At 35.9% G+C, this 14,674-nt stretch overlaps 1 protein-coding gene across 1 annotated transcript in view; it reads left to right on the forward strand.

Annotated features, from left to right (window-relative positions):
• ZDHHC15 (zinc finger DHHC-type palmitoyltransferase 15) overlaps positions 1-14,674 on the forward strand; it is a 156,906-nt gene that overhangs the window by 130,159 nt on the left and 12,073 nt on the right. Inside the window, exon 11 of the mRNA XM_059050472.2 lies at positions 5,739-5,817. Within this exon, the coding sequence (XP_058906455.1) occupies positions 5,739-5,785 (47 nt within the window). The 3' untranslated portion in view covers positions 5,786-5,817. The remainder of the gene's footprint in view (positions 1-5,738; positions 5,818-14,674) is intronic.

The raw sequence follows: 14,674 nt of genomic DNA on the forward strand, positions 1-14,674 counted from the left end.
GGCAAAAGACCTGTATGCAGAAAATTATAAGACACTGATGAAAGAAATTAAAGATGATACCAACAGATGGAGAGATATACCATGTTCTTGGATTGGAAGAATCAACATTGTGAAAATGACTCTACTACCCAAAGCAATCAACAGATTCAATGCAATCCCTATCAAATTACCACTGGCATTTTTTACAGAACTAGAACAAAAAATTTCACAATTTGTATAGAAACACAAAAGACCCCAAATAGCCAAAGCAATCTTGAGAACAAGAAATGCACCTGGAGGAATCAGGATCCCTGATATAGGACTATACTACAAAGCTACAGTAACAAGACAGTATGGTACTGGCACAAAAAACAGAAATATAGATCAATGGAACAGGATAGAAAGCCCAGTGATAAACCCACACAGATATGGTCACCTTATCTTTGATAAAGGAGCGAAGGCTATACAGTGGAGAAAAGACAGCCTCTTCAATAAGTGGTGCTGGGAAAACCGGACAGCTACATGTAAAAGTATGAAATTAGAACACTCCCTAACACCATACACAAAAATAAACTCAAAATGGGTTAAATACCTAAATGTAAGGCCAGACGCTATCAAACTCTTAGAGGAAGACATAGGCAGAACACTCTATGACATAAATCATGCAAGATCCTTTTTGACCCACCTCCTAGAGAAATGGAAATAAAAACAAAAATGAACAAAGAGGACATAATGAAATTTAAAAGCTTTTGCACAGCAAAGGATACTATAAACAAGACCAAAAGAAAACCCTCAGAATGGGAGAAAATAGTTGCAAATGAAACAACTGACAAAGGATTAATCTCCAAAATTTATAAGCAACTAATGCAGCTCAATAACAAAAAAACAAAAAACCCAATCCAAAAATGGGCCGAAGACCTAAAGAGACATTTCTCCAAAGAAGATATACAGATAGCCAACAAACACATGAAAGGATGCTCAACATCATTAATCATTAGAGAAATGCAAATCAAAACTACATGAGATATCATCTCACACCAGTCAGAATGGCCATCATCAAAAACTCTAGAAACAATAAATGCTGGAGAGGGTGTGGAGAAAAGGGAACACTCTTGCACTGCTGATGGGAATATAAATTGATACAGCCACTATGGAGAACAGTATGGAGGTTCCTTAAAAAACTACAAATAGAACTACCATACAACCCAGCAATCCCACTATTGGGCATACACCCTGAGAAAACCGTAATTCAAAAGGAGTCATGTACCAAAATGTTCTCTGCAGCTCTATTTATAATAGCCAGGAGATGGAAGCAACCTGAGTGTCCATCAACAGATGAATGGATAAAGTAGATATGGCACATATATACAATGGAATATTACTCAGCCATAAAAAGAAATGAAACTGAGTTATTTGTAGTGAGGTGGATGGACCTGGAGTCTGTCATACAGAGTGAAGTAAGTCAAAAGGAGTAAAGCAAATAACGTATGCTAACACATATATATGGAATCTAAGAAAAAAATGTCATTGAGAGACTAGGGGTAGGACGGGAATAAAACACAGATCTACTAGGGAATGGACTTGAGCACACGGGGAGGGGGAAGGGTAAGGTGTGACGAAGTGAGAGAGTGGCATGGACATATATACACTACCAAACGTAGGGTGGATAGCTAGTGGGAAGCAGCCACATGGCACAGGGAGATCAGCTAGGTGGTTTGTGAACACCTAGAGGGGTGGAATAGGGAGGGTGCGAGGGAGGGAGATGCAAGAGGGAAGAGATATGGGAACATATGTATATGTATAACTGATTCACTTTGTTGTTAAGCAGAAACTAACACACCATTGTGAATCAATTATACTCCAATAAAGATGTTAAAAAATAATAATTAAAAAGACTCGTAGAAAAAAAAGAAAGCAAGAAATAGAATGATGGAAAAATATGGATAATACTGTGGCATGGGGATCATTTCCCAGCTCTGCCACTGGGCTCAGTGTATGCCTTTTGGAAAGTCCCTTCTCTTCTCTGAAACTCAGTTTCAATCCCATGATCTCTAAGCTATCTTCAGCTCTAAGGTGTGATGTTCTATGATCACATTTGATACTGAGGAGTCAGAAATTAAGCTGAATAATCACAACTTTATATCTTTCACCAAATGGCTCTTTTCCTTTTTTGGAAGATATTGATATATTTTAGCATCCACTGTGAGCTTACATTTATTAATGTACTTTCCATATCCTGGAACCAAATTTCTTTCTTCAAGTATCCTCTCTAGGTATACCAGTTGCTCTCTCTTATAACCTCCACCTAGCATTTTGACCACCATGCTATAAACACCCTATTCTCACACTTGTCATTTGCCTTTACTCAAGAATAAGAATCCTAGATCTCATCACTGAAAGCATAAAAACATAATATACTGAGTTAGGGAGGGACTATTCTTTTGAGCACCTAGGCATTTTTCAAGAGACTTGTTCCTCCTGTTTCTAGATAAGAAGGGAATGGCCATGCCCTCAGATCCTGGAAAACTTAACTTATGAAGTAATATCATGGATATTCATTTTACTGCTTTACCTGCATTGTCCAACCCTGAGCCCTGAATTGGTTCATGTCCCTGAAATATTCCAGGTCTCCAATCAATCAGTTCAATTCAGAAAGTATTTCCTGAAGGTATTCCTCAGACAAGGTATTGTGGAGGTATATAAAGATAGATAAAACACAGCCTCTGCCCTCAAGGAATTTGCAGTTGTACAGAAGGATACGAAAATCACAAGTCTAACACAAGATTTAATGTGCTCATTGCTATAAAAGTGATGTTAGCAATTACATACCTAGGTAAGCTTAGCCCTGTGCTAAGTACTGTGTGGTACACATGGTAAGTGTGTGATTGTCAGTGATACTTAAATAATATCGATATCAATATCAGTATATCAATAAAGGAGGTAAGTGGTTTATGGGCTATAGTGGTGAAAGTTTTGAGGAAGAAATAGGACTTCAGGTAGATGTTATTAGGATGGGTAACATCTGGGTAGATGCTCGGAAGAAAGAAATGTCATTCTATGTAAGAAGTGTGACTTGAATGTGGTAAGAACACTAAGGAGGCCATCCATTCCTATGTACTGGGTGGGCATTTTGGGTTGTGAGCAGTAATATTAGAGAAGTAAGATGGCCACATGGTAGAGATTTTTGTAGTTTTGCTACAGTAGGGAATAGATATTAATTTTATGATCTTGAGTGATATTAATATAATGAAAGTTAAATTTTAGAAAAGTTACTCAGGTAGTAGCATGCGGGATATATTTAAATTTGCAGAGACAGGAACCATAAAAAGCAATAAATAGTTGAGCATGTGTCACAATGGCTTCCAGAGGGGTGTGACACTAGAAATGGAGAAGAAGGATTAAAGCCAGGAGACATTTTAAATAACTGGAAACAATCCCAGTGACTAGAGAGATCTGGGAGTCATTCATATAGAGATGGTGTTTAAACCCATGAATGGTGTAGGAGATAATCAAGAAAGAGAATAAAGCTAGGGAAAGGAGATAAAATATAAAATTTGGCATCACCTAAGCAATGTTGACATGTATTCATGTGGACAAGGAAATGAATGGAAAAGAGAAAGTGGGTAAAAGATAAAACATAAAGGACACTCATAATTCAGGAAAGAACATTACAAAAATACTGTGAATGAGAGAGTATTGCCCTGTTTTACAGATGAAAAAGTTGAAGCTGGGGAGGTAAAGTCACTTATGTAAGGCAATAAAACAGTCATAACTCAACCTAAGTTCTTCAAGATTCCATATTATGTCCATTTCCCTATTCTTTCCAATCTCTGAGAACCAATGGCTACAAAGAAGTGTACATATACTGTTATGGTCACTTCCTGTAGTATCAAAGGTTTATGTAGGAATATAGAATTTTAAAAGAAGGGAGGAGAGCTAGGAGGATGAGACAGGAAGAGAAACAGCTGAGCCAGAATACACTAGGACTAAAAAGACATCATTCTTGGTTCAAGTAAACATTTATTGAATAATGGTAAAAATCACTACAGCATAGGCAATAAGAGCAGGTGGGGGTAGTGAAAGCAGTATAGGTGCAGATAGTAGAAGGAGAAAGTAGATTGTTTTCCTAAATTCTGCATTTGTCTTCTGTTATGCAGAGCCTGATTTTTTTGAAGTATCTGCATTCTTTCAGTTTAGTCCTCACCTGGTGATGACTCTACCTTTGCCATCTTAGCTTAATCTCCTCTGGGAGTGAAACTATGAAGGAAGTTGATAATCGAGTTTTTCAGCCCAAGTTTCAATGTCTGCAAGACTGATTTTAATTTAAATAATTGCTAGGGGGAAGTGTTCTGTGCCAAATAGAAGTATGGATTGCAATAGTAAAGAGTAAAAGAAACCCATTCAGTAGAATACTAAAAGCCAATTTCTGAAAAGGTGCACTACCAAACCATACCTACAAAGTTCTGAAACAGCCAACCGTCAGGAGGAAACAACAAGGCAAATAATGCATTGAAGTTCCAGAATTGTCTTTTATACTTATCAATTGCTTTCTTGGTAGAAATGTATAGGTAAGATGAGATGTATGCTCAAGCACTTGCTCCCTCTTTTTCTCTTTTGAGGTGTTTGACAAATATAAGTAATTCTCTGTATATCCTTCACTGAAGAGCTGGGCCAATACCACTGCTTTTTGTTCTGACTTAAGGGCAAGAATACCCTAGGCCCAGGATTCCAAACAAGACAGAATGTTGTGCCCACTATGATTCCAAAGACAGACATTCTAAGAGCCACTTTTTTTTTTTTTTTTTTTTTTTTTTTTGCGGTATGCGGGCCTCTCACTGTTGTGGCCTCTCCCGTTGCGGAGCACAGGCTCCGGACGCGCAGGCTCAGCGGCCATGGCTCACGGGCTTAGTTGTAAGAGCCACTTTTTAATTCCACTCTTCCTGGAAGAAAGCAGACTTGTCTCTGGAGTGTGCCTGGTTAACTCAGTGGCATGAGAAGTTGCCATCCTGCTGTGGCAAGGGTAACCCACCCTGGATGGCCTCTATCTTCTGGGATCCAGACCACACACTTATGGGAGCACTCCAAACAGCACATCAATTTCATAAAGGACAATGTACTAAGCAGAAACTCTAAGGGAAAACCACTGTCAACATTTTTTTTATCTCAAAGTACCAAGTACATTATTAGGCAAGGAATATAAAGAAAGTGATTATCTGTACATTAAGCAAGCTGATTCAGAGTGTACTTTGCTCCTCAAAAGGCTGGTTGTTGAAAACAAGAACATTTGTACCATAAATGATGTTGCTTGTTGATTCCAAAGCCTCTTATTTTCTGGATACTTCATTCCTTTTTAGAAACACACCAACACCTAAAGTACTATAACAGCTATCTCAGTTATGTCCAGTGGAATAACAAGACAGGGTAATTTTGTGAGTAGCAAGACCCAAAACATTCTATTAAAGCCAAATGATGTTCAGCTGTCATCACAGCTATTTAAGTCAAATACCAGCCACTATTATAGATCAGATAATGCTGACAAATAAAATAATCTTAGTTCATAGTACAGCAGGTTGACAACTCTTAAAATGTGAATGCTTGGACTGGTTACAAATGCTTCAGTATATAGCACATCAGTCTTTAGATATTTGTGGATGTCTGCTGCCTCCAGGGATTGACTGAGAAAGAAACATGCCAATAAATAAATACCCACCCATACAAGAGAAAGGGACATTTGTTTACTGCACTTTTCAACCTTACAGGTTATCCAGAAGGATCATCATCTCTTGCTGTGGAAACGGAAACGTAGCAGTTTTCACATTTCCTGCATCTCTCAAACAGGTCAGTATTCTGAGGGAGGCACATAGAGTACCAACTGGACTGCTAAGAGGCAGTCTGGGGAGCAGAACTGGAAAAGGAGTAAGTTATCACCCTGGCAAACAAGATGGTGAATTCTTCGCTCTTGTATTGTTCACATAAGCAGAAGTTTCATAAATAATTTCCCTGTGTATTGTACTGAAAAAGACTCCCTTACTCCCTGTAAACTCACACTATTCACTTTGGCTAAAAGACCCCAGGGTATCCAGGAACAGCCATACATATCATTTAGGTTATTTACTTTCATACTATGAATTATAAACCTTGTCCTAGTGAATTTCAGGTCTCTGAGATGAAAAAGATTACAAATAGGTTCTTTTTGCCTGACTCCATTATGTCAGTTAATAACCTACTCTTACCCACTAACAGGCAAAAAGCACCATCCCTACACTGCAACTCTCCCAAAATGCTACTAATTTGTCCATCAGTGGCAGGCAGCCTTACACATGGGATTCTCTTTGTACTGGTGAAAAGCTAAAAAGCCTTCTCTTTGAAACACTGACAGGTAAATAAACCCAATGTAATTCAGTATGAAAAGGAAAACTTTAGTAATAAAAATACCATGGAGCTTGAAGCTCTGATCTGATAAGCCTTCCAATTCTATTCCCATGAAAAAGTTGGCAATCATTCAGAAGCCTATCAATCTGTGGGCTCTCAGGTCTTCACTTCTTTACCTTACAGAACCCTGCTGTGCACCAGTATAGGTACTATATAAGACCTTCTATATGATAGTCACTTTGCTATGTACTTTACTTATATCATTTAATCCTCACATCAACTCTGTCAGGTGAATGTAACTATTCCCATTTTACTTATGAGAAAACTGAAGTCCAAAGAACTTAAACCACCTATCTAGCTAGTAAGTGGATAACCTAAGATTGCAACAGAGGTCTGTCTGACCTCAGATCATGCCCTTTCCACTATGGCACTACATTTAAAGACCTGACTTGGGATATTTACTGCACCTTCACTTATAATCAAAGGTTTAAAAGAGGTAAGAATTAAATCTGTCTTCTTATCCAAAGCCCTGATGAAATGTGTGACACTTGTATGGTACTAGAACCTAGATTTCAGATATCCATGGTGCTTATCTCTCTCATTTTCTTATTTTAGCATTTTACTATGGGTATTCTTTGACATGTCAACAGAAGTTAAAGGGGAAAAAGTTACCTGGTGAAATAAATTTAGGAAACCCTGTATCAAAATTAGAGAATCATCTTTAGCATAGGAATTATGCAAATAAGTTTTGTGACTCTCCAAGAGAGGGGTATAGTAGCCCTCTGAACTTATTTGACTGAACTTATTTTCTTGTGTGCACATCATGGAACTTTGTCTTTAGTGCAACACTTCTCAAGACTTAAAATATGCTAAGGAATTTTGTCAATCCCCTAAAGTGGAATAAGTTTTTTCCAAACTTATATGACCATGTAACCTTTTTTATTCAGAATATCTTGGGTAAATATTAAGCCATATAATATATAGATGTATAATTTTTAGATTTTATTTTATTTTTTAACGTTTTTATTGGAGTATAATTGCTTTACATTGTTGTGTTAGTTTCTGCTGTATAACAAAGTGAATCAGCTATACATATACATATATCCCCATATCCCCTTGCTCTGGCGTCTCCCTCCAACCCTCCCTATCCCAGCCCTCTAGGTGGTCACAAAGCACCGAGCTGATCTCCCTCTGTTATGGGGCTGCTTCCCACTAGCTATCTGTTTTACGTTTGGTAGTGTATATATGTTCATGCCACTCTCACTTCTTCCCAGCTTACCCTTCCCCCTCCCCGTGTCCTCAAGTCCATTCTATATGTCTGTGTCTTTATTCCTGTCCTGCGGCTAGGTTCTTCAGAACCTTTTTTTTTTAGATTCCATATATATGTGTTAGCATACAGTATTTGTTTTTCTCCTTCTGACTTACTTCACTATGTATAACAGACTCTAGGTCCATCCATTTCAGTACAAATAACTCAATTTCATTTCTTTTAATGGCTGAGTAATTGTATATATGTGCCACATCTACTTCATCCATTCATCTGTTGATGGACACTTAGGTTGCTTCCATGTCCTGGCTATTGTAAATAGAGCTGCAATGATCATTGTGGTACATAACTCTTTTTGAATTATGGTTTTCTCAGGGTATATGCCCAATCCAAAAATGGGCAGAAGACCTAAATAGACATTTCTCCAAAGAAGATACACAGATTGCCAACAAACACATGAAAGGATGCTCAACATCATTAATCATTAGAGAAATGCAAATCAAAACTACAATGAGGTATCACCTCGCACCAGTTAGAATGGGCATCATCAGAAAATCTACAAACAACAAATGCTGGAGAGGGTGTGGAGAAAAGGGAACCCTCATGCACTGTTGGTGGGAATGAAAATTGATACAACCACTATGGAGAACAGTGTAGAGGTTCCTTAAAAAACTAAAATTAGAGCTATCATATGACCCAGCATAAAATATATTTTTGTTATGATTCCCTAGGTAAGCAAAATTGCCTTTAAGCAATGCTTTTCCCAGGGCACTCTGTTCAAATAAATTAACCAGTTAATTTTGTAGGAATAACAAAGTTATGTTCTAATAATAATAGAAAAGTATTTGGAAACAAGGGGGGAAGAATGAGGCAATCATTTCAACATTTAACAAGATATGAAGAATTTTTTAATGTACATAATTACAACAGTAATGTTTGTAAAAGCCCCAAACAAAAAACAACTTGAATGTCTATCAACATGAGAATGGTTGAGTAAGTTATGTATGTCTATAGACTGGCTGAATGGATACAAAAATAAGACCCGTATATATGCTGTATGTGTCTCTAGGTTTGAAGAGACCCAATTCAGACCTAGGGACATGTACAGACTGCAAGTGAGGGGATGGAAAAAGATATTCCATGCAAATGCAAATCAAAAGAAAGCAGAGGTAGCAATTCTCACATCAGACAAAATAGACTTTAAAATAAAGACTATTACAAGAGACAAAGAAAGACACTACATAATGATCAAGGGATCAATCCAAGAAGAAGATATAACAATTGTAAATATTTATACACCCAGGATAAGAGCACTTCAATACATAAGGCAAATGCTAACAACCATAAAAGGAGATCATTGCAAAAAAAGAATAAAATACCTAGGAATAAACCTACCTAAGGAGACAAAAGACCTGTATGCAGAAAACTATAAGACACTGATGAAAGAAATTAAAGGTGATACAGACAGATGGAGAAATATACCATGTTCTTAGATTGGAAGAATCAACATTGTGAAAATGACTATACTACCCAATGCAATGTACAGATTCAGTGCAGTCCCTATCAAATTACCAATGGCGTTTTTCACAGAACTAGAACAAACAATTTCACAATTTGTATGGAAACACAAAAGACCCCAAATAGCCAAAGCAATGTTGAGAAAGAAAAACAGAGCTGGAGGAATCAGGCTCCCTGACTTCAGACTATACTACAAAGTTACAATAATCAAGACAGTATTCTACTGGCACAAAAACAGAAATATAGATCCATGAAACAGGTTAGAAAGCCCAGAGATAAACCCATGCACATATGGTCACCTTATTTTTGATAAAGGAGGGAAGGCTATACAGTGGAGAAAAGACAGCCTCTTCAATAAGTGGTGCTGGGAAAACTGGAAATCTACATGTAAAAGAATGAAATTAGAACACTCCCTAACACCATACACAAAAATAAACTCAAAATGGATTCAAGACCTAAATGTAAGGCCAGACACTATCAAACTCTTAGAGGAAAACATAGGCAGAACACTCTATGACATAAATCACAGCAAGATCCTTTTTGACTCACCTCCTAGAGAAATGGAAATAAAAACAAAAATAAACAAATGGAATGTAATGAAACTTAAAAGCTTTTGCACAGCAAAGGAAACCATAAACAAGATGAAAAGACAAGCCTCAGAATGGGAAAAAAATATTTGCAAATGAATCAAGGGACAAAGGATTAATCTCCAAAATGTACAGGCAGCTCAATATCAAATAGACCAACAACCCAATCCAAAAATGGGCAGAAGACCTTAATAGACATTTCTCCAAAGAAGATATACAGATTGCCAACAAACACATGAAAGGATGCTCAGCATCAATAATCATTAGAGAAATGCAAATCAAAACAACAATGAGGTATTACCTCACACCAGTCAGAATGGCCATCATCAAAAAATCTACAAAGAATAAATGCTGGAGAGGGTGTGGAAAAAAGGGAACTCTCCTATACTGTTGGTGGGAATGTAAGTTGATACAGCCACTATGGAGAACAGTATGGAGGTTACTTAAAAAACTAAAAATACAACTAACATATTACCTAGCAATCCCACTACTGGGCATATACCCTGAGAAAACCATAACTCAAAAAGAGTCATGTACCAAAATGTTTATCGCAGCTCTATTTACAATAGCCAGGACATGGAAGCAACCTAAGTGTCCATCAACAGATGAATGGATAAGGAAGATATGGCACATATATACAATGGAATATTACTCAGCCATAAAAAGAAATGAAACTGAGTTATTTGTAATGAGGTGGATAGACCTGGAGTCTGTCATACAGAGTGAAGTAAGTCAGAAGGATAAAAACAAATACCGTATGCTAACACATATATATGGAATCTAAAAAAAAAAAATGTCATGAAGAGATTAGTGGTAGGATGGGAATAAAACACAGACCTACTAGAGCATGGACTTGAGGATATGGGGAGGGGGAATGGTAAGCTGTGACGATGTGAGAGAGTGGCAGGGACATATACACACTACCAAATGTAAATTAGATAGCTAGTGGGAAGCTGCAGCATAGCACAGGGAGTTCACCTCTGTGCTTTGTGACCACCTAGAGGGGTGGGATAGGGAGGGTGGGAGGGAGGATGACACAAGAGGGAAGAGATATGGGAACATATGTATATGTATAACTGATTCACTTTGTTGTAAAGGAGAAACTAACACACTATTGTAAAACAGTTATACTCAAATAAAGATGTTAAAAAAAAAAGTCATGTACCACAATGCTCATTGCAGCACTATTTACAATAGCCAGGACATGGAAGCAACCTAAGTGTCCATCAACAGATGGATAAAGAAGACGTGGCACATATATACAATGGAATGTTACTCAGCCATAGAAAGAAACGAAATTGAGTTATTTGTACTGAAATGGATGGACCTAGAACCTGTCATGCAGAGTGAGGTAAGTCAGAAAGAGAAAAATAATTACCATATGCTAACAATATATATGGACTCTAAAGAAAATGGTTCTGAAGAACCTAGCAGGAGGACAGGAATAAAGGCGCAGATGTAGAGAATGGACCTAAGGACACGGGGTGGGGGAAGGGTAAGCTGGGACAAAGTGAGAGAGTGGCATGGACATATATACACTACCAAATGTAAAATAGATAGCTAGTGGGAAGCAGCTGCATCATGCGGGGAGATCAGCTCGGTTTTTTGTGACCACCTAGAGAAGTGGGATAGGGAGGATTGGAGGGAGACACAAAAAGGCGATATGGGGATATAAGTATGTGTACAGCTGATTCACTTTGTTATACAGCAGAAACTAACACAACAGTGTAAAGCAATTATACTCCAATAAAGATGTTTTAAAAAGATAAAAAGAAAAAAGAATTATGTATGTCTAAATTATTAGATATTTTATACATTTTTGTTCTCTTCTAAAAAGTTTTTAAACTTATTCAACTTCACTAGAAAGAAATACAAATTAAAATAACCCAAAATATCAGTTTTTGTCCACTAAAGCAGCCAGTTTTTACAATGTTGGCAAGAACAGGTTGAAACACATGCTTTTATATGCTGCTGATATAAGGTTAAAATCTCAGATAATTTTTTGAGGGCAAAATATATAACATATATCAAAATCTTAAATGGCCCTTGCAATTTTATCTGTTAACTCCATTTTAGGAATGTATTTTAATGAAATAATCAGAGAACTGTATGACTTTTCATCTTTAATTTATTATAGTACCAGAAAATTGGAAACAAAGCTAAATATCTAACAATAGGGGAATAGTGAAATGAATCATTAAATCATTATGATGAACTATTATGTACGGTTAAAAGTAATTGTTCTGAAAAATAATTGATAAGATTATGTGGAAAAGCTGTATGAGTGCATTTAATTCTAAAATTTTATTAAGATATAATTCACATACCATGTAATTTGATCACTTACAGTATACAATTCAGTTGTTCTTAGGATATTCACAGTCATACAGCCATCACCACAATCAATTTTAGAACATTTAGAACATTTAGAACATTTTTATTGTCCCAAAAGGGTCCCCATACTCATTAACAGTCACTCCCCATTCGTCCACTCCCACCCCTAGGAAACCACTACTCTACTTTCTGTCTCTATAGATTTGCCTATTCTGGACCTTCAATATATTCCATGATTCCATGGAAGCATATGATATGTGATCTTTTGGGAGAAAACATTTGTAAATCAAATATTTGATAGGAGGCTTGTAGGCAGAATATATAAAGAACTCTTACAATTCTATAAATGAAAAGATAATACAACTTTTTAATGAGCAAAGGATTTTAATAGACATGTCTCCATATACAAATGATCAATAAGCACATGAAAAATGCTTAACATCATTAGCTATTAAGGAATACAAATCAAAACCATGAGATACCATTTAATTTCCACTAGGATGGCTATAATCCAGAAGACAGATAACAAGTGTTAGTGAGGATGTAAAGAAATCGGGATCCTCATACATTTCTGGTGGCAGTGTAGAATGGTGCAGTCACTTTGGAAACAGTTTGGAAGTCTTTCAATATGTTAAACATAAAATTACTATATGCCCCAGCAATTCCACTCCTTGGTATATAACCAAGAGAAATGAAAACATATGTCCAAACAAAAACTACTGCATAAATGTTCACAGCAGCATTATTCATAATAGCCAAAAAGTGGAAACATCACTGATATCCATCTACTGATAAGTAGATAAATAAAATGTGGCATATCCGTACAATGGAGTGTCATTTGATAACCAAAAGAATACATGCTAGAACATGGGATGGACCTTGAAAACATTATAAAATTACATTTTAATTTAATTAAAAACTTTTAACTATTAAAATGTATCTACATATATAGAAAAACACAAACTAATTATACCAAAAATATAAGTAAAAAATTTTTTACATGGGTTAATTCCTTCTCTATCAAGGCTTAATACTTCAACATCTCTCTTGCCAATATTTTTTTCTCCTTAACTCCATTGCTTTAGCCAGCAAAAATCCAAATTCCAGATTCAATCCAGCTGTCTGTCTTCTCCATTTCTATACTCAAGCTGCTGAGAACCACTACAAAAATAACACAACTGATTATAAATACTGATTGCAGCTGATTAGAAATAACACAACTGAGACTACACATTTGTGGCCTCCAACCTTAACTGGCCTGTTAAGTCTTCACTATTTACCAGTAGTTTTTTCCTTTATTAACCACAACTTCATATAGTCTCTCATATCACTCCTATCTCATATCATAATGAAAGTTCTAACACATGAAATAGGGCTAAAAAAGGAGATAAAAGTCACTTTAATTGTAAAAGAAGAAGTAAAATTATCTCTATTTGCAGATGTCATGATTGTCCACATAGATCATCCAAAGAATCTACAAAAACTCCTAGAACTAATGAGTGAGTTTATCAAGTTCACAGCATACAAGGTCAATGCACAAACATCTATTATGTTTCTATACACTAGCAATGCACAACTGGGAAACCAAAATCAAAAACACAATACAATTTACAGTAACTTCAAAAAATTAAATAACTAAATATAAATGTAACAAATCATACACAGTATCTGTATGCTGAAACTTGTAAAACACTGATGAAAAAAACCATGGAAGACCTAAATAAACAGAGATATATACTACGCTTATGGGTCAGAAGACTCAGTATAAGTAAGATGTCAATACTCCCCAAATTGATAGACAACTTTAATACAATCCTAATTAAAATTTTTTATTTTAATCAAATATTTTGTAGAGATAGACAAGCTTACATTAAAATTTAAATGGAAAAGTAAGGGAACTAGAATAGCCAAAACAATTCTGAAAATAAATACATAACTGAAGGACTCAAACTGTCCAATTTTAAGATATACTATAATGCTACAGTAGTCAAGACAGTGTGGTATTAGCCAAAGGACAGACCCATAAGCAGAATAAAAAATAAAATACAGAAATAGACCCATATAAAGATTCTCAACTGATTCTTACACAAAGACATAATGGTAATTCAATGGAGAAAATACAGTCTTCAACAAACAATGATAGAATAATTGGACATACCTATACTATTACACCTCACAACATATACAAAACTTAACTCAAAATGGATCATAGACCTAAATGTAAAATGTAAAACTATAAAAATCTTAGAAGAAAACATAGGAGAAAATGTTTATCACTTTGAGTTAGGCAAATAGTTCTTAGATATGACATCAAAAGTAATATACATAAAAGAAAAAAATTTACAAATTGGACTTCAACAAAATTAAAAATATATTCTCTGAGAAGAACATTGTTAAGAGAATAAAAAGACAAGCCACTGACTGGGAGAAAATATTTGCAAAACACATATCTGATAAAGGACTTGTATCCAGAATATGTAGAGTGCTCTAAAATCTCAAAAGTAAGGAAACCAACACAATAAAGTAATGGGCAAAAGTTTGCAATGGACACTTCACCAAAGAAGTGGAAATAAACATAAGAAAACATGCTTGATGGAGTTGCCAAGATAGCAGAGTA

This window comes from Kogia breviceps, chromosome X (assembly GCF_026419965.1).
Source record: "Kogia breviceps isolate mKogBre1 chromosome X, mKogBre1 haplotype 1, whole genome shotgun sequence".
Classification (NCBI taxonomy): Eukaryota; Metazoa; Chordata; class Mammalia; order Artiodactyla; family Physeteridae; genus Kogia; species Kogia breviceps.